This window comes from Melanerpes formicivorus, unplaced genomic scaffold, assembly GCF_026170545.1.
Source record: "Melanerpes formicivorus ecotype bairdi unplaced genomic scaffold, bMelFor1.0.p_v2 SCAF_1, whole genome shotgun sequence".
NCBI classification, from domain to species: Eukaryota; Metazoa; Chordata; class Aves; order Piciformes; family Picidae; genus Melanerpes; species Melanerpes formicivorus.
This window is the reverse complement of record NW_027142353.1, coordinates 61,645,776-61,667,189: the sequence shown is the minus strand read 5'-3', so window position 1 is coordinate 61,667,189 and position 21,414 is coordinate 61,645,776. Positions and strand designations below refer to the sequence as shown.

Here is a 21,414-nt window from a genome sequence, read left to right as displayed (position 1 = left end):
GCCTCTTTTACTGAAATTGGAAATATCATAGTATCAGTCAGGGTTGGAAGGGACCACAAGGATCATCTAGTTCCAACCCCCCTGCCATGGGCAGGGACACCCCACACTAGATCAGGCTGGCCAGAGCCTCGTCCAGCCTGCTTTTAAACACCTCCAGGGACGGCGACCCAACCACCTCCCTGGACAACACATTCCAGGGCTTCACCACTCTCATGGGGAAGAACTTCCTCCTCACATCCAGCCTGAATCTCCCCACCTTCAGCTTCATTCCATTCCCCCTAGTCCTATCACTACCTGAGATCCTGACAAGTCCCTCCCCAGCCTTCTTGTAGGCCCCCTTCAGATACTGGAAGGCCACAATTAGGTCACCTTCTCTTCTGCAGACTGAACAGCCCCAACTCCCTCAGTCTGTCCTCATAGGAGAGGTGCTCCAGCCCTCTGATCATCCTTGTGGCCCTTCTCTGGACACGTTCCAGCACCTCCATATCCCTCTTGTAATAGGGGCTCCAGAACTGGAGGCAGTACTCCAGGTGGGGTCTCACCAGAGCTGAGCAGAGGGGGAGAATCACCTCCCTTGACCTGCTGGCCACACTTCTCTTGATGCAGCCCAGGACCTGATTGGCTTTGCGGGCTGCAAGTGCACACTGAGAGCTCATGTTGAGCTTCTTGTCCACCAATATATATGACAAATAAGTGTGACAGTAAGAACCAGACCTAATGCTTCTTCACCAGGGCAAAGGTATCTGGTTTATTCCTAATTATTTCCCTTAAATAACAAAATATAGGAGTACAGTATGTTTGTGGCATAATTTTTATTGACCAAATTCCATTCCCATTCAAGACAGTACTTATTTAATCATGAACTACATTTCCAAGATTCTCTAAAGAGGTCAAAAAGTATGAACTGGAATGATGTCACTATTGATTACACTTATCAAATTGTCTAAAGGCACTTTTCATAATTTTCAAATGAAGATAATGATAATGGTAATTACAGTAATTGAATTCAATGCCACCTCTGGATGCACTCAATAGTTTTTTAAAAACTGTCTTATGCATGACACTGAAAGAAATAAAAATAGAATAAACTAGGAAACTAGAACTTCAAATTGGGAAATTATTATTTATTCCTTCATTATTGGACTTGATGATCTTTGAGGTCTTTTCCAACCTTATTGATTCTATGATTCTATGATTATCTGATGAAAACATTAATACGTACAGAACATTTTGCATTCTAAGTGCCATACACACTTAGAATGCATGTTGCTTAGCCTGGAGAAGAGGAGGCTCAGAGGAGAGCTTATTGCTCTCTACAACTACCTGAAGGGAGGTTGTAGCCACATGGGGGTTGGTCTCTTCTCCCAGGCAACCAGCACTAAAACAAGAGGACACAGCCTCAAGGTGCACCAGGAGAGGTTTATTGATTGGACATTGGAATGGGCTGCCCAGGGAAGTGGTGGAGTTACCATCATTGGAGGTGTTTAGGAGGAGACTTGATGGGGTGCTTGGTGCCATGGTTTAGTTGATTAGATGGGTTGGATGATGGGTTGGATGTGATGGTCTCTTCCAGCCTGGTCTATTCTATTCTATTCTATTCTATTCTATTCTATTCTATTCTATTCTATTCTATTCTATTCTATTCTATTCTATATTATTCCTATAAGAAACAATTCTATTAAACTATTATATTAATTAATGAAGTGCTTCATAATGAAATAAATACTGTGAATGTCTTTTAAATCTCTAAGAATTAGTTGGTGTACAAATGGCTCCAATTTCAACCACAGGGAGCTCATAAAGGCAAACTACTTTAAATGCATAAGCTGTTGAATGGAAACAGATTATACTTAGCTAGAATTTAACTCTCCTGTACTACTGATTTAACAAACAACCAGAACCCATATCCTTGAAATATTTTGGCATATAAGCCCCATTGGAATAAATGGTATTAGACTTGTAAATAAGAATTAGACAGCCAAAATATTCTTGAGAGTCTGTGCACAAGTTCTGGTGCTGAATAGTACTGCATCACTGAATTGAATGGCTCAGCTTAGAGTATTACTCATACTATTCATTTCATCCCCCTGTCATTATAGAAAAATCTACTGCTGCATGTTCTTCTTTCATTTTGCCAATAATACATTCAGCTATACACTATTAACTTGTAAAATAAGAGGACCTAACGAGAAAAAAACCCTTGGCCCATGATAAGAAAATCTTTACCCTTGGGAGCTGACACAGCCTGATTAAAAAAAATAACCCAGAAAACTGTGGACACTTTCTTTTGATATTCATAAAACTGAATTTGTTCATATTCAGATAATATAGATTTCACCCAAGTTCTTCATGTGAATGTTTTTGACTACCTAGGCACATGTGAATCCTGCTGACATGCAGCAAGAGATGAGGCCAGTGTGGGAATGCAGCCAGATGAATAAATAAATTTTGTTGCAATTTTTGCACATAACATGAATAGAATAGAATAGAATAGAATAGAATAGAATAGAATAGAATAGAATAGAATAGAATTAACCAGGTTGGAAAAATCCTCAGAGATCAAGTCCAACCTATCATTCAACACTATCTAATCAACTAAACCATGGTACCAAGCACCCCATCCAGTCTCTTCCTAAACATCACCAGTGATGGTGACTCCACCACCTCCCTAGGCAGCCCATTCCAATGGCCAATCACTCTCTCCATGAAGAATTTCTTCCTAACATCCAGCCTAAACCTTCCCTGGTACAGCTTGAGACTGTGTCCTCTTGTTCTGGTACTGGTTGCCTCAGAGAAGAGACCAACCCCCACCTGGCTACAACCTCCCTTCAGGTAGTTGTAGAGAGCAATAAGAGTCTCCTCTGAGCCTCCTCTTCTCCAGGTTAAGCAACCCAGCTCCCTCAGCCTCTCCTCATAGGGCTTGTGCTCCAAACCCCTCACCAGCTTCGCTGCCCTTCTCTGCAGAGTATTAAATTGGGTCGAGCTTCGCTGAAATCACAAGACAAATTTAACTGAAAATTTATCATTACCTATTACCCAAGAAATAATGAGCAGCTCCATCCATGAGAAACAGGATGTTTTCATCCTAAACAGCTGCTTTACATTGCCTGTTGTTTCATTAGGTCGGAGTTTGGTGCCATCAAACCTGTCAGCTGCATTCAGGACAAGCAGGCCGAGAAAAATGGTGAAAGAGGCTGCATGGGCTACAAATTTCATGAACGGTCCACGCATTATCCTCCCCAGCTGCAACAAAGGTTATGAGACACAAGATTAAAGGCTTTAAAAGAACAGTAGTACACAAGAAATGGATATTTCAAAAATACATAGGAACAAATACTGGGGAAAAAAAGCTGTATCCTATAACACCATGCTGACAGTCACCTTCAAATGTTTTGCTCTTTTCAGAGGGATTATCTATCCATTTCACCATATATGTGTTTTTATGTGTTCTGAAATCACTCTGTATTTTTCTGGCATCTTTGTCTATAATAGATAATCAAAAGAAAAAATATTATAGTTGCTGGGTTTTTTTTACATGCTAATAATTTTATGAGACAATGAAAATAAGATTTTGACACTTAGATTATCACCAGGACTGAAATATGACTAAAGAATTCTGTTTCCTGACCGACATGAAACTCATTTTAGCACAGTTATTGTACAGGTTTCCCAACTTCTTGTCTTTTGAAATAAAATGTGACAAGGCCTCAAAATGTTGTGTTTATAGTTCTGCATTGTCTGAATTTCCTTCCCAACTCATATAATAGAAATGTCTTCAACCTTTTCACAGAATGGCTTAGGTTGGAAGGGGTCTTCGAGATCATCTACTCTGAACTCCCCACCATGGGCATGGTCATGACTAAGAACAACTTCAAAACAGCTTAGTGCAAGACTTAAAGTCCCATGCAAACTCACACAAGACTGAACTTTAAGCAATTATTTGATTTGGTTTTGAGAGTGCCTGCAGAGAAATAGTTTCTTTATTAGTAGTATTACAATAGTATCTGTATCTGACAAAAATTCCTTGGAATGAACTGCAAGTGAGTGTCACAGATCTCAGCTGAAACATAGAACAATCTATGGTCTGAAAAAGGGAAGGGACAGTAGAAAAAGAAGTTACTTGCATTTGTATTTTTGCTACACTTGTTTCAATAGCAAAGTCAGAACTTTGCTGAGCTTACAGTCTGCTTTTACAGAAACAAAGAATAAGAGGATGCAGCCCAGGATGCGATGGTGAGGTCTCAAATACAAATAACATTAAGAAAACTAGACAAATGTAAAAAGAAGATACTTTTAAAGGAACACTGTCAAGGTCAGCAGGCACAAAATTTGATTTTCTCTCTCCTTTATATTATTTTGCAAACCCATGCCATTCACTGTTTCTTACTCAACAAAATTAATTTGCCCTTTATTAAATAAAACATGCTGTCAGCCTCATGAGATTAACTTCAACAACCAATTACTTTGCTGGAACTACACGAAGAACAGGTGATAGTCATGGGGAAAGATTTTATTTCAAGCTAGGAAGGAACAGTCATAAATAACATACAATAAGCAGAGATGGAAAAATAGTAAAGTACCTTGACAGTGGCCTTTTAAATGCATCATTCTTGTGTTCACAAACGAAGATGGGTTAGGTGACAGATGCCAGAAAGACATAGCCAGAAAAGAAGAAAAAATACTGAAGGAGGTAATGTTAATATATCCCTTGTCCAAAAACCACAAAATTTAGAAGACTGAACTAGCATCCCTCCACCCACCCCTTCAAAAGAGACAGAAAAGTGTTTTCTACATATATGTCATAAAATCTCTTTGGAAGCGGGACTGACTATGGTTGAACTGATAACAAACACTCTGGAATAATGATAATGATAATGATGATGATGATGATGATAATTATGATGAGGATAATAATAATAATAATAATAATAATAATAATAATAATAATAATAATAATAAAAAAAACAGGTTGGAAGAGACCTTCAAGATCATCGCGTCCAACCCATCAACCAATCCAACCCACCTAAACAACTAACCCATGGCACCAAGCACCCCAGCAAGTCTCCTCCTGAACACCTCCACTGATGGCTAGTCCACCACCTCCCTGGGCAGCCCATTCCAATGGGCAATCACTCTCTCTGTATAGAACTTCTTCCTAACATCCAACCTAAACCTCCCCTGGTGCAGCCTGAGACTGTGTTCTCTTGTTCTGGTACTGGCTGCCTGGGAGAAGAGACCAACCCCCATCTGGCTACAACTTCACTTCAGGTAGTTGTAGAGAGCAATAAGGTCACCCCAGAGCCTCCTCTTCTCCAGGCTAAGCAACCCCAGCTCCCTCAGCCTCTCCTCATAGGGCTTGTGTTCCAAACCCCTCACCAACTTCATTGCCCTTCTCTGGACTCGTTCCAGCAAGTCAACCTCCTTCCTAAACTGAGGGGCCCAGAACTGGACACAGGACTTGAGGTGCAGCCTAAGCAGTGCAGTGTCCAGGGGCAGAATGACCTCCCTGCTCCTGCTAGCCACACTGTTCCTGATGCAGGCCAGGATGCCATTGGCCCTCTTGGCTGCCTGGGCACACTTCAGCCTGCCATCGACCAGTACCCCCAGGTCCCTTTCTACCTGGCCGCTCTCCAGCCACTCTGACCCCAGCCTGTAGCACTGCATGGGGCTGCTGTGGCCAATGTGCTATGAACACTAGTACAAAAAAGTTTCACAGAAGCAACAAAGGTCTTTTCATAACTGAAAGGTTTGAGTTTTCATAACTCAAGGTCAAGTATTTTGTCTGCTGTGGCTGATGCTAGAGGTTTCTGAACATCTGTAGCAGGTAACATATAATTTGCATTCTACATAGTTTTCCTGGTTTCTAATAAGACAAAATTGACCTAACCTTGATAAGGAAGAGTTTCTGGATCTTTTTTATTGAATTATTAATATAAGAAATAGTTGTACTGTCTACTTAATTGTTTCTTTAAATCTTGTTAATTTTTTTGTGCTCAGCAATTTGTTTCTGCAGCAGCTTCAACACCTAAACTAGACCTACTGTGAAGAAGTATTGCCTTCATTTTTTTTTTCCCCCCAGAATATTTCTTAACCTTGAATTATGAGGCAGAGTGAGTAGAATTTCCTAGACATTCTCCTTTATGTTCATTTAAACATATTTCTATTTCTGTATTTCTATGTTCTAAAAGATATAGGAGGGCTTAAGAAATTCTGAACAGAAGGATATACAGTAAGGAAATGCTCAAATCAACAAAGCTTTGCCCAGTGGTTTCTCCCACTGTTCTACATGAGAGCAAATCATACCCAACTATTAGGGAATAAACCTTATAGATCATGGAGGACTGCAGGTATTAGAGAATGATGATGCAAGGCACGCTTAAGATACTCAAGGTTTGCAGTAGCAGGCTCATGTTCATCCTACCATCGACCAGCACCCCCAGGTCCCTCTCTACCTGGCCACTCTCCAGCCACTCTGACTGCCATATAAGAGTGATCCAATCAAATCTTGAAACTCCTCTTCTAAAATTCCAAATGTCTTTATGGAGAAGATACAGGTTAGAAAAGGATCAAGGAAAGAAAGAATCATGGAAAGAAAGAACAATGTGTAAAGTCAAGGCCATAATCTTCCATGTTTAGACTTTTCTACAAGTGAAAGTTCCTCTTTAATACACTTCCATTGGGCGTGTTGATACAAAATTCCCCCTCATTGCACAGATGGAGGGGCATGATCTTCTCTAAATCTCCTTCTAAGCAGAGTTTGTTATAAACTTTTGAAGAGTGTTTTATAGATTGGTTTGGGTTAGGACAAGCTATGCAACAGTTATACTGTGGATATTTCAACATGTATTCAACTGTCTGTAAGTTCACCTGAAATCACTGGGGGCTGGATTCTGAGATTCACATTATTCCCCCCCTTGTGAATCTGCAGAAACAACCAGGTCTCTTCCAACCTGGTCTATTCTATTCTATTCTATTCTATTCTATTCTATTCTATTCTATTCTATTCTATTCTATTCCATTCTTCCTATCCTATCCTATCCTATCCTATCCCATCCCATCCCATCCCATCCCATCCCATCCCATCCCATCCCATCCCATCCCATCCTATCCTATCCTATCCTATCCTATCCTATCCTATCCTATCCTATCCTATCCTATCCTATCCTATCCTATCCTATCCTATTCTGGAGTACAACTTTGACAAAGAAATGATAAAAATAGAATTCCAGTTAGCACTTCTATCAAAGAAGGCCTGATAATAATAACATAAAGAGATAATGTGTGTACTTGTTTAGGAAGAATAATTTCATAGCTCTTCATACACTGGACATATTCTTTGCTTTACTTTCCACTGTCACAATTCAAAAGATGAAGTTACATAACCTCAGAACATGACTTATCAAGTCACCTCTTTAGAAATGCCAGCCCCAAGTGTCTAGGAACAGCAAAACAAGCCTCAATTTCAATGGTAGAATAGAATAGAATAGAATAGAATAGAATAGAATAGAATAGAATAGAATAGAATAGAATAGAATAGAATAGAATAGAATAGAATAGAATAGAATAGAATAGCATAGAATAGAATAGAATAGAATAGAATAGAATAGAATAGACCAGGTTGGAAAAGACAAACATTAGATATTATTTGATAAAACTAATTTTGGTTTCTTTTCTACTCTTTCAAAATGCCATGCAATAACATAGGATTCTGTATCAGTAGTTACTCTGATACAAAGCAAAGGGTTGACAAAACTCTTAAGTGTCTGCATGTGGATTGGTGGCTGAAACTCAAATAACAGGCAATGTTAATTCCTTTCAGCATCTGACACTAGGGAAATCCTGTCAAATCTAAAGAACTTTGTTCAGGTATTTCTACAAATTTTTTTCCAGATCTGAAACTCTCAACTCATGGCCTGTAGTCCAAGCTCAAAACAACTGTTTCCTAAAGAGGAAACTGGTCAGCAACATAGGTGATGGATTGAGATGTTGCAAATGGCATAAAGATGTATTTGCCTTTCTCATAGCTATATGGCATGAGAATGTAAAGACGTGTTCGAGTAACTCTACCACAAACTGAGAATAACTCCACAACAAAACCTGTATTTCCTTTCTCTTCTGTCACTGACCTATAGTGTCAAGCCTGGAAAAAGAATAGGTACTTCATCTTGGTAGAAGGCGAAGAGATTTATAAAATTCCAACAATGTGTACAGCAGATGGACTCTGTTGATACAGATCATGGTCTGTATTGGAGCCATCCTATCCTGAAATTAAATAGTGAACATTTTGTCTTCACAAAACAGAAGAATCAACTTCTGAGACATGAGTGAAGCACAAAATAAGAAATGGCAGCTGGCAGAAAAGGTGGAATAGGTTTTACATTTGCTTTCAACATATAAATCACACAAGGAGACAAATACTGACAGAGGAAGTTGAGACCTTAAAGGACGGTGTCCCTTGAAACCTGACTGTAAAAAAGTATTCTGAAATAACCTTTTCAGAATGTGCAATTGCTCCAAATTACTTCAAGAGCAAATAAATCATTGAAAAAGCAAAATGACAAATAGACAAGTCACTGCTATAGTTGAAAACCAATTACTGATGTATGTTGAATCTCAAGGCGTGTTTTAAGACAAAAAGTATTCATAAAATCCTATTCACTAAACAGAAAAGTGGAAATGATATAACTGATTTTTATTGCCTAGGCAGAAAGAAATGAAAAAAATATGGCAAAACAAAAAAAGGCCCACCTGTCTCCTGTCAGAGAACAAAAATAAAACCCCACAAACATCTCAGTCCACTCTTTCAACCTTCCTCTTCCCCTGGAATCATTGTATGTATACAGGATACAACCTACCAAAATCATGGCTGTTATACTGTAACCTGTTGAAAAATCACAGGATCACAGGATGTTAGGGGTTGGAAGGGACCTCTGGGGATCATTGAATACATCCCCCATGCCACAGAATCTAGCACAGGTCGCACAGGAATGTATCCAAATGGGTCTTGAAAGTCTCCAGAGAAGGAGACTCCACAACCTCTCTGGTGAGCCTGCTCCAGTGCTCTGTGACCCTCACAGTGAAGTTCCTCCGCTGCCCTTGTCTTATAACAGGGTGCAACTGAGCAGTGCCTGTCCCCTTTGTCTTGACACCCAGCCCTCAGATATTTATAAACATTTATTAAATCCCCTCTTGGTCTTCTCTTCTCTAAAGACTAAAGACTTTTTAGTCTAAAGACTAAAAAGCCCCAGGGCTCTCAGTCTCCCCTCATAGGGCACATGCTCCAATCCCTTAATCATCCTTGCAGCCTGCCATTGGATTCTCTCAAGTAGATCCCTGTCCCTCTTGATCTGGGAGCCCAAAGCTGGATGTAATATTCCAGGTGAGATCTCACTGGGGCAGAGTAGAGGGGGAGGAGAACTTCCTTTGATCTGCTGGACACAGTCCTCAACGCACCCCAGGATACCATTGGCCCTCTTGGCCACAAGGGCACATTGCTGACCTGTGGATAACTTGTTGTCCACCAGGACTCCCAGGTCCTTCTCCACAGGACTGCTCTCTAGCATATGCTCAAAGGAAATTTTCTATCAATGGATTATGACCAACTAAAACAGAGATTCAGCACACAGTTCAGAAAGGTCAGAGACTGCTGCATGACTGCTTTAAAAAATCTCATGAAATATCATGAGTGTGAGCACTGTCTTGATAAGCAAACACAGTTGATTTTGATTTCTAGAAAACTGATGATGATTGTTCAAATTTCTGGCATTGAGGTTTCAGCAACTTTTATCTATTAGTGTTTAGTCATCAAGAATAAAACTGCTTTTGGGGTAACTGGAATCAACCCTTGAACTCAGTCTGTTTCTAAATCCATGGGGAACAAGGATACTCTGCATCTGTCTATTAAGGTAACAAGTAAACTAAGAATAGTTTGACTGACTGTTGATAAAGTACAATTTCTACAAGGCAACTCTTGTTCAACCATTGTAATTTAATATGCATTGCATTTAACACAGTACATTTACCTGTCTTAATTACAATTGTCAGAACATGCAATCTTGCAGCCAGTCAATTCTGAGTCATCTTTGAAACATTTCTGTAGTATTTTTTTACTGCACGTCAGTAATTTATAGTCATGCTTCATCTTTGCCAGAAAGATGACACAGAAATTAAGAAGTCAAGATTTCACAGACTGACCTTACTGCAAGGAGCAATCCAGTAAGCCATTGAAAGGAAAGGCAGTCCCACAGCAACAGCAAGGACAACCAGAAACTTCACGGCCATCGTCTGCTGCCGTAAACCTGACAAGTTCTCATACCAGATAGAGAGAAGTTGTTGCTGGCAGTTTGGGTGTGCTACAAACTGTAACAAAGAAAAGGAACAGCATTTTATTAAAATAACATCATTTTATTAAAGTAACAGCTATATGAAACACATGAGGTCTTTGAAAGACCTGTAGATGTGGTACTGAGAGACATGGTTTAGTGGTTATCTGGCAGTGTTGGGTCAATGGTTGGACTTGATGATCTTAGAGGCCTCTTCCAAACAAAATAATGCTATGAATCTATAACAGTTATATGAAGCATATTAACACTGCTGGAACAGCAACTACTCAGCTTATGGAATGGAATGGAATGGAATGGAATGGAATGGAATGGAATGGAATAGCATAGCATAGCATAGCATAGCATAGCATAGCATAGCATAGCATAGCATAGCATAGAATTAACCAGGTTGGAAAAGAACTTTGAGATCGAGTCCAACCTATCATCCAACACTATCTAATCAACTAAACCATGGCACCAAGCACCCCACCAAGTCTCCTCCTAAACACCTCCAGTGATGGAGGGGAGAGAGCTGGGGTTGCTTAGCCTGGAGAAGAGGAGGCTCAGGAGAGACCTTATTGCTTTCTACAACTACCAGAAGGGAGGTTGTAGCCAGGTGGGAGTTGGTCTGTTCCCCCAGACAACCAGCACCAGAAAAAGAGGACACAGTCTCAAGCTGCACCAGGGGAGGTTTAGGAAGAATTTCTTCCCAGAAAGAGTGATTTGCCATTGGAATGTGCTGCCCAGGGAAGTGGTGGAGTCACCATCACTGGAGGTGTTTATCTGAATGAGGCGCTTGGCACCATGGTTTAGTTGATTAGATAGTGTTGGATGATATTTTGGACTTGATGATCTCACATGTCTTTTCCAAGCTTATTAATTCTATTCTATTCTACTCTATTCTATTCTATTCTATTCTATTCTATTCTATTCTATTCTGCAAGTTATCTGGGGCAATGTTTCTTTTGTTTATAAAGCACACTGTGCAGAAGGGCCCAAATGTTCATTGAAGTGTCATAGGGTATCAAAATATAAACATTTAACGGTAGCACAGTTTAATATCACTATCCTGAGACCTCTGTTTGATCAGTGTAATTGCTTACTTTTTTAACTTCGTACTTGATAGCGAGTTTTAAGCGGCTAAGGCTGGGGCGACCATGTTCTCCATTACTATGGTTCATCTCTACATCACCATTCAAAATAGCTTCCACTTCTTCTGTATTTCTGCACAAATCAAGGAGTCCAACTACAAAGTCCTTGCATTGCATAGACAATTTCTTATAGTCGTTCTAAAAGAGAAAAGAAGAAAGACCACAACTTGCTGTTGAGACTTAATACAAGATAAATAGTTCTACATCCCAGCTACATATGTGAGCATCAATGGTTTGTATCTCTTTGGGTTTTGTTTGATTATTATTCTTTTTTTCTGGTAGGTTAGGTGATAGGTTGGACTTGATGATCTTGAAGGTCTTTTCCAACCTGGTCTGGTCTAGTCTATTCTACTCTATTCTACTCTACCCTACTCTACTCTACGCTACGCCATGCTACGCTACGCTACTCTACTCTACTCTATTCCTATTCTGTCCTATCCTATCTTATCCTATCCTATCCTATCCTGTCCTATCCTATTCTATTCTACTCTACTCTACTCTACTCTACTCTACTCTATTCCTATTCTATTCTATCCTATCCTATCCTATCCTATCCTATCCTATCCTATCCTATCCTATCCTGTTCTGTTCTGTTCTACTCTATTCTATTCTATTCTACTCTATTCTATTCTATTCTACTCTATTCTATTCTATTCTATTCTATTCTATTCTATTCTATTCTATTCTATTCTATTAACAGCACTTTGTTCTCCTGAATGTTCAAAGATTAGGATTTATCTCACCTTGGCTACCTGTATCATCAATTTGTACACCAGAGTTACTTCTCTAGAGGTGCTTTAGAACCCATGGAAAGTAAAAACCAAACCAAACCACAAAAATCCAAACACTCCCAGATATATTGCATGACACATTTCAATGGCTATCTCAAGTTGAGATGAACAGCACAGGAGAAATTTTTCTATTCACTGACTGTCACAAAAGTCTAAACAACCAGTTCAGATGTAGAAAGTGATCTCAGTTGGATGAGCATCCTACAGAGAACACAGCTAAACAACTTCCCAACCTTCTCAAGAATTACATAAATATACTGAATTATTTTAGGCCTTGACTTATTCTTGTAAATCTTATCTTTCCCATTTCCCAAAATCTCTTTGAGGTTGCAAACACCAGTGCTACAGACAGCAAGGTGATGCCACGTCTCCAACACAACAGTCTGTAGCTCACGACAGACTTTGCCACAAAAGCCAAAACGTTGCTCATCAACTGCAGGTTCAGTAGGTTATTGCTTTAATTACCAAATACTCTTCTCAGTCACTATTTGTTGGATGATAGGTTGGATGTGATGATCTTGAAGGTCTCTTCCAACCTGGTCTATTCTATTCTATTCTATTCTATTCTATTCTATTCTATTCTATTCTATTCTATTCTATTCTACTCTACTCTATTCTATTCTATTCTATTTCCCCAAATGCCTAAGTCAAACCAGAAAAGGATATTTTTATCATTGCACTCCTTAACCACTCTTTACTTGCAGCTGTTTGGGTCATAAAAGATGGATTTAGCTAGACATGGATCTACACAGATATACCAGTGAATATTTAACGTTCTAAAATGAGTACAGATATACTAACCCTGACCTAGACTTACTGGTACATGTGTCAATGGCTTCTGATAATTTTCATGTCTTACAAAGATGAAATTGCTGTAGAATTTTTCCCAAATGAAAGAGTGAAAAGAACTTCAACCACACCATGCCATACAGGACTGCTCATGTATTCTCTGGTTCACGTTCAAAGTAATTTGCTATGAACGCTACAACACATTGCCCCCTCTGGCCTGCTCCTCACAGCTTCCCCCCTTCTCCTACTCTTTGTTTATTTAATTACCTCCTTCATAATAATTGCAATCCAAAGCACACCCTGGAAGAGAAACCATTACTTTGAGCACACAGATTACCCTAATTTATTTGCCAAGGGTGTACTTGGTGCATGTTTGTGCTTTATTACCCACAACACCGCAATACCAGTTTATTACCTGGATATATGAAAGGATTGCATCCAAGTTTTACATTTCACTTCACTTAGAGGGATGCAAACAGTCACAGACAAATAGTTACAGACACTATCATATGTCTGTGCAAAAGTGTTTGTGATTTATTTTTTTTAATTAATGCAAGCAAGATACCTCAGATCTGTCATAAAAGAGAAAAGAATTTCAATTTCCCTGCAATGACAACAGAAGTTAAAACTAAAACTAACCATTTCATGACATGCTGTATATTTTATTATTGTAGTCTTTATTTTCCCTCTGTTCTGCAAAATAACAAGAGAGATTAAGCAAAATCTTGATGTACTTGGCACTGCAGAAAGAAATTTTTTGAGGGTAATATATTACCTTCTGTTTGGCTTTCATTTTTGTTGCAGGAGCTATTCTATGATTCAGTACTCAATCATTTTAATGCATAAATGTCCTTTTCAAAAGGAAAGAAAATTAGCCATTTGAGATTCATGGGTAAAGGAAAACATAGTCAACTTCATTCCCCATTCAGCGAGACCTGGACAGACTAGACAGCTGGGCAAAGATGAACCTAATGAAATCAAACAACAGCAAGTGTAGAGTCGTGTACCTGGAGAGGAATAACACCATGCACCAGCACAGGTCAGGGGATGACCAGCTGCAGAGAAGGACCTGGTACTACTGGTTCATGGTTAATTAGCCATGGGACAGCAATGTGCCCTGCTGGCCAAGATGACCAATAGTATACTCAGGTGCATAAAGAAGAGTGACCCCAGCAGACTGAGGGAGGTTCTCCTCTCCCTCTAATCTGCCCTAGTTAGACCATATCAGGAATATTGTGTCCACTTCTGGGCTCTCCAGTTCATGAGGGACAGAAAATGACTGGAGAGAGTTCAAAGGATAGCTGTGAGGGAAAGGGACTGGAGCATCTCTCTTATGAGGAAAGACTGAGAGATCTGGGGCTGTTTAGTCTGGAGAAGAAAAGTCTGAGAGGGGACCTTACCAATGTCTACAAACATCTGAAGGGTGGCTGTCAGGAGGATGGAGCCAGTCTCTTTTCAGTGACAACCAGTGACAGGATGAGGAGCAATGGACATAAACTCAATCACAAGAAATTCCATCTTATCATGAGAAAAAAAATGTTTTACTGTGAGGGTGATGGACCACTGGAACAGGCTGCCCAGAGATCTTGTGGAGTCTCCTTCCCCAGAGATCTTCAAAAGCCACCTGGATGCGCTCCTGTGTCACCTGTCCTAAGTAGTCCTGCTTTGCAGGGGTATTGGACTCAATGAGCTCTGGAGGTCCCTTCCAACCCCTCACATTCTATGATTCTATGAACCTAAGCACCTTTGTACACTTAGGTACTGTGCTCTCTTCCAAGCTGATCCCTGACCCTTGAACATGAAGTGAAAAAAAGGAATGTTTTTCAATAGATCTAGGAACAAAATAATTTGCCCTCCATAAATGACCACTACATAAACTGTAGTGTATTTGTAGCATATTGGGACATGCATATTTTTGGTAGGAGATACATATATACATGCACATTCACACTTCTCATCACTACTTTCCAGCTCTGGTCACTAAGACATGGCATGGATTTTCAGAACAGTATGTGAGGAGTCACTTACTCCATGGTGTAGTCCAGCACCTTTGGGAAGTCTTGAAACAAGAATCACTTATGGCAAATTACTTTAATGAAGAATATTCTCTTTCTCTGAGTGTAATCCTAATTACCAAAATGAATACTCAATGGGCACTTTGAAAAATAGCCATATGTTCCCAGTCACACTTTGCAGAAATAGCCCTTGTAAAGTTAGGTTTGCTCCAGGTATCACAGTACAGATCAGCATCCAATACATTTATCCATAATCTCCATCAGCTTATTTTCTCATTTGCAAATGCAATAAAATAGCTTCCCTTCCAGCGACACACTGCCACAGATGTGATCAGTGGTGCTAGCTCAGCTGAAATGTCCTCCGTGGTCAGGTTACAGCAAATGAACTTTGTGGAACCAGATGGTGCCCAGCATCACCACCTCCACCCCAGCCACAGCATAGGGCAGTTTGTAACACAACGGTCAGCCGAAAGCAGTGCAAATCCCTGCTCTAGCTCACTTTGTCTTGAGACATAGTCCCTTATGAAGAACAGGGGAAGGTGTTGTGGGTTTAAGGCTGGATGTCTTAACCAGAGAGTACAGTCAGAATCATAGAATCAATAAGGTTGGAAAAGACCTCAGAGATCATCAAGTCCAACCTATCACCCAACACCTCAAGACTGACTAAACCACTGCTTCAAGTGCCACGTCCAATCCCTTTTTGAACACCTCCAGGGACGGTGACTCCACCACCTCCCTGGGCAGCACATTCCAATGGCAAATAACTTTCTGTGAAGAACTTTCTCCTCACCTCGAGCCTAAAGTCAGTCAGTCCTCCAGTCCTCCTCAGTCCTCCAAAAAGACTAGATAGCCCAGGAAGTAGACCCTGGAAAGAAGTGTTCTCCCTTTTCCTTCTCTCCTGCTCCCAGCAATGGACTGCTGTCTCCTTCTTAGTATTTTGGGGGCATTGAGGCTTTTGGCCTTGAGTGGCTTGGCTAATTTTTACTGTGTGGAGGGGTGTGGGGAGGATTGAGGTCTGGATGGGGAGGGAGGTTTTTGGATGATGTTGGCCTAGTGAGGTTTTAGTAAGCCCAGGATGGAGAACTGGGATGAGGCTGAATATGGATTTGTGTATTTTGTATGGTTTTGTACTGTTGCATATAGTTGTGAATAGTGTCTCCATTTAAATTTCCATTCCTTCCAATCCTGTGTGGAGTGTTTTTCTTTTATTCCTTTGGGGAGGGGTAAAAGAGCTTCTGTCCTCTCTAAAATGTGGCTCAGTTGGTAGCACATCAGACCCTTAATGGGAAGGTCGTGAGTTCAAACCTGCAGTGGGCAGTAGTGTCCTCCCTACTCTGGTCATGAGGTCTGTGGTTACAGGTTGGACTCGATGATCTTTGAGGTCCCTTCCAGCCTTAGGAATACTGAATACTGAATACTAAAACCATGACAGAAGGTTATGGAGGACAGATGGGATGATAGTGCCTTAAATTGCTACAGGAAGCATGGGCATGCAACTCTTGCCTGGCAACTCTGAATCACAGAATGGTTTGGATGGGAAGAGATCTTAAAGATCATCTCTTCCCAAACCCCCTGCCATAAGCAGGGGCACCTTCCACTAGACCAGGCTGCTCAACCTGACCTTGAACACTTCTAGGGAGGGGGCATTCACAACTTCTCTAGGCAACCTGTTCCAGTCTCACCACTCTTGCAGTAAAGGGTTTCTTCTTTACATCTAGTCTACCCTCTTTCAGTTTGAAAGTGTTACCTCTCACCCTATCTCTATGCTCCCTGATAAAGTGTGCCTCCCCATCTTCCCTGTAGGCCTGTTTGTTTCTAAGAATTCAAGTGTGGTAACTTGCAGAGAATACCACATGGGTTGTCTCCTGCCCCTTGTCTCCTTGGTCCAGTTAAATGTGTAGTGACAGCACAAATAATTCATCTGCTCTTCTTGCTGTCTCAGTGTCTCTCTGTCACGCATGCACAGAAAGCTCCCACTCCCCCAGAGTCTCACATGTCTCTTGCCATTAACATGAGCCAGGGGAAATTGACAATTTGTCTTTATTGATTTCTGAAAAATGGCCAAAGGCACGTGGGTAATTCCAAGGGTTCTCCTTTAACACAAATTGCAAACTTAATGAATTTGGAAAGTAGTCCTGGGAGACTTAGGAAGGAAGTTAGCAATTAAATTACAGTTGGAAATTCTACAAAGAATCAGCCCTTAGTTCTGCAATAAAGTATGTGTGAGCTTTATTTTACACAAGTGATGATGTTGGTGCAGGGCTCCTTGGTAATTTCCCCTTGGAGGGAGAAAACCACTTTGCTATGCCAAGGATGAGGGGGAAGCACTGGCTACTCCCACTCTGCACAGGGATGGTGATGATTTGGGCTGAGCACTGTGGGGAATCAGGAATCACAGAAACAAGGTGCTGGTGGCAGAGGAATGACAGGAGGCATGAGTGCGAGAGTGGCTGCTGCTAGGAGGGGTCACCTCCCCTTTGTGGTAGGAGCAGCCACATATTGCCTTGAGGTCCTGGGTAAGGGAACATGGTCACTGTAAACCTCATCTGACTGTGATTTGCCTTACCTCTGACCATGTAAGCAGGAGAGCACAGACAAAAAAGCATCACCACAGCCACTTCTCCCAGAAGAAAGGGACCTTCTTCATGCAGGCTCCTGTGACCAGTCACAGGCTCCTGCTCTCCTTCAGACTGAGCCCAGGATGAAAATGCTCTCAGGATGCAGGCTGAGAATGAACCCCACAGATGAGATGGAGCAGCTCTCCAGACCACATCCTGGCCTATCTTAATGGACCATAAAAGACAAGGCCAGAAACATTGGTACTTCTATATGACAATTCTGGATTGCCAAGAGCCTTGTGAATTAAATGGAACATAAATAGAATAGAATAGAATAGAATAAACCAGGTTGGAAGAGACCTTCAAGATCATCGCGTCCAACCTATCACCCAACACCACCCAATCAACTAACCCATGTAACCAAGCACCCTGTCAAGTCTCCTCCTGAACACCTCCAGTGACGGCGACTCCACCACTTCCCCAGGCAGCCCATTCCAATGGGCAATCACTCTCTCCGTGTAAAACTTCCTCCTGACCTCCAGCCTGAACTTCCCCTGGCGCAGCCTGAGACTGTGTCCTCTTGTTCTGGTGCTGGCTGCCTGGGAGAAGAGACCAACCTCTGCCTGTTTACAACCTCCCTTCAGGTAGTTGTAGAGAGCAATAAGGTCACCCCTGAGTCTCCTCCTCTCCAGGCTAAGCAGCCCCAGCTCCCTCAGTCTCTCCTCATAGGGCTTGTGTTCCAAGCCCCTCACTAACTTCGTTGCCCTTCTCTGGACTCGCTCCAGCAAGTCAACATCCTTCCTAAACTGAGGGGCCCAGAACTGGACACAGTACTCGAGGTGTGGCCTAACCAGTGCAGTGTACAGGGGCAGAATGACCTCCCTGCTCCTGCTGGCCACACTGTTCTTAATGCAGGCCAGGATGCCATTGGCCCTCTTGGCTGCCTGGGCACACTGCAGGCTCATGTTCATCCTACCATCAACCAGCACCCCCAGGTCCCTCTCTGCCTGGCTGCTCTCCAGCCACTCTGACCCCAGCCTGTAGCACTGCATGGGGTTGTTGTGGCCAATGTGCAGAACCCGGCACTTGGATGCGTTAAATGTTAGATTTAGGTATCTTAGTAGGTAAAGACATTATCCCCCTGATAAAGAGGGGTCTTACTCCTTCACTTCCTCAGTTCTTCTCCACAAGGTGATGTTACCTTTACTCTAAGGGTACTGACAACACCCTTGGTGAAGACTGGGATCTGATTTCTGTAATGGGAGTTGTATAAATGAAAAGCAAAGGAAAGCTAGACCTTAAGATGAGAAATTGATTTTTTGCTTCTCATTGGAAAAGCAAACTCAGATGACCTTATTAGGGATATTAATTTACAGCAAACAGTAACATATCTATGTTTGATTTAAAAATACACTTTCCACTCCATCCCACTAAACAATAAAACAGCCTGTTGCCATTACTGCTTCAGTGGACTTTGCACTCAATGCAAGTCTTACCCATTTTGAACAGTACTGGGCCACAGCTGTCCCTCTCAAAACTCCAGGCCACACCTCTGCAGGACAGCATTTGTCAGATGCCAACTTTGTCCTTATGGACATAGCAGAGATATGCTCTGGGGTGGACAAACAATTTAGATGGCAGAAAATATGAGCATAATTCCCCCAAACTAAATATGTTATATAATATCAAACAAGGTAAAGCTGCACACTTAGCCCTGTCACAAAAAAAGTGTGTTCAGAAAGCCTGACGATCTCAGAATCGCTCAGGAAGCCTGAATTAGCCATTTGCTTGGTACCGAAACATTCCTGTACTGTGACTGACACATCTGCTCAGTTAGTCTCCCTTCAGAAGCCACATGCTACTTTTTTTCAGGTTTTACTGCTAATAAAGAATGATCCTTCAAAACACTTGTGAAAACAATACTGGCAGTAAAACATAACAGGCATGTAACACTACGTGACACTGCTAGGGAGGTTTGAAGCAAATAAGAGTTAATTCCAGAGAACAGTGGTTTGTACTGACCACGGCATTTCCTGTTTCCCACAAGTCACAGTTTCATGATCAGTGCTCTCTCCAACATTAACTGACAGTGTAAGACAGGAGAGAGAAGTCATTTGTAAGTTAGTTGTGAAACAATGAGCATTACAGCTAAACATTAACCCTTCCCATTGCCTCTTGCTGAAGATCTGGGAAGTATCTGTGCCACTGGTTGCTGGAGGCACCCGCTAGGAGTATCCTATTCAACAACACCCCACCAGCAATAAAAAAACTTTTAAAAAATGAAAAAAGGTGCTTTTTAGAGCAGTGTATTACCATCAAATTGAAATTTCATTCAGGTAAAGTTTGAATTACTTTAAATGGCTCGGGCAAACCACAGGTTGAGCTAAAGATTTGCCATGTCCAGCTAATCTCTGCACTTAACATGTAATTTTGTTCTGATTACACTTACATGTAACAGCAGCATTTTTATGCAGGGACTACATTATCAAGGTAATTGTAGGAGACTCTTGAAATAAAAGGTAACTTTTCTAGACAAACTGCTGCAAGCAGGAGTATGAGCTTGCAGGAGCACAAACAAGCCCCGACTCAGTGAAAACAAGTGTCCATTTCCTGCCACTGGTACACATAACCTTTGTACTGCTGGCTCTGAACCTAGCTTGGGTATTCTCAGTCAAGCCCCCAGCCTGTCCAGATATTGTAAATGTAATCAGTTATCAATAGTGTAAATGTTACCTCGTGTTGACATAGGTACAAACGTACTCCATGGATTTTAATATTTGTCCAGAACCCCCACATGTTTTTAGTCTCCAACAAACCATTCTCCAAAGACCTTATGTCACTAGCCACCTGCTCCTGGTGAAACCTTGAATTCAAGGAGACTTAAATTGCTGTGTTGCCCTGTGGGCCTGCCCCTCGTTGTTCCTGTTCTCCCTCACTCTAAAGAGTATGGATATCCCCAGCAGAGTTTGGCTGACTAACATCCTGCAATACTGAGCTCTTGCCTAGCCTCCTGTTTTTGATGAGGGACCTCATCAATACCTCAAAACCTCTGTTGCAATCCTTAATACAACATTACACTAAAAGTGAAGCTCTAGTTTTAGAGAAGGCAAGTGAGACAAAAGGGGAACTTAACAACCAAAAGTCACTTGGGCATGAGCCAGTTCACACCAAGGAGGACGATTTCATAGTACTGCAGGGCAGGCTGAAGAAGCTTTCCCTCTGAACTAGCCCACTCTTTCTGGTGCGCTACATTCTCTGTCCTTGTGGCACCAGGGACAAATATTGTACTCCCAGTTCATCTCAGAGGTTGTGTACTGCAGCATACATTTGAAGGACACTTCTTGCTGACTGTTCCAGCTGATGATGTTATTTATCTTTATAATAATCTTATCTTGTGTCACTCCAACTGTGGTAAACAGAGCTTTACAGTCCCTACAAATCAGACATGCTATTTATCTCAACATAGCTGTGAACGCAACAGGCTGCATTTATGGTGCACGAAAAATGTTTGTCTTTTCTGTTCTAAATTTACCTCCCTTTAAGTTAATCAAGTCCTTTTGTTCACATATTCAGCAGCTGCTAAAGAGAAAGAAGCAGAGTATGTGGTTTAAATACTCTTCTCTGAACTGTACAAGAAAGCAGTGGATGAAATCTCTGTACACTGAAGTCCTAAACATTTCTGCCAGGAACTTCATGAGGAAGACATTCATCCTCTGCATTAAGCTGAAATGCTCCTCCCAGCACTTCATCTTATTGATATAAAACAAAAATTCTCCTCTACTCCTATC

The 21,414-nt window shown here is 41.3% G+C and overlaps 1 protein-coding gene across 2 annotated transcripts in view; it reads right to left on the bottom strand.

Moving 5' to 3' along the window:
- TRPC6 (transient receptor potential cation channel subfamily C member 6) overlaps nucleotides 1-21,414 on the bottom strand; it is a 103,223-nt gene that overhangs the window by 22,854 nt on the left and 58,955 nt on the right. Inside the window, exons 3-5 of one of the 2 annotated variants that reach the window (XM_068145204.1) lie at nucleotides 11,426-11,611; nucleotides 10,195-10,359; nucleotides 3,030-3,243 (exon numbers count right to left, since the gene is read on the bottom strand). In XM_068145204.1, coding sequence (XP_068001305.1) covers nucleotides 3,030-3,243; nucleotides 10,195-10,359; nucleotides 11,426-11,611 — 565 coding nt within the window. The remainder of the gene's footprint in view (nucleotides 1-3,029; nucleotides 3,244-10,194; nucleotides 10,360-11,425; nucleotides 11,612-21,414) is intronic. The other variant, XM_068145212.1, reaches the window with a different exon arrangement.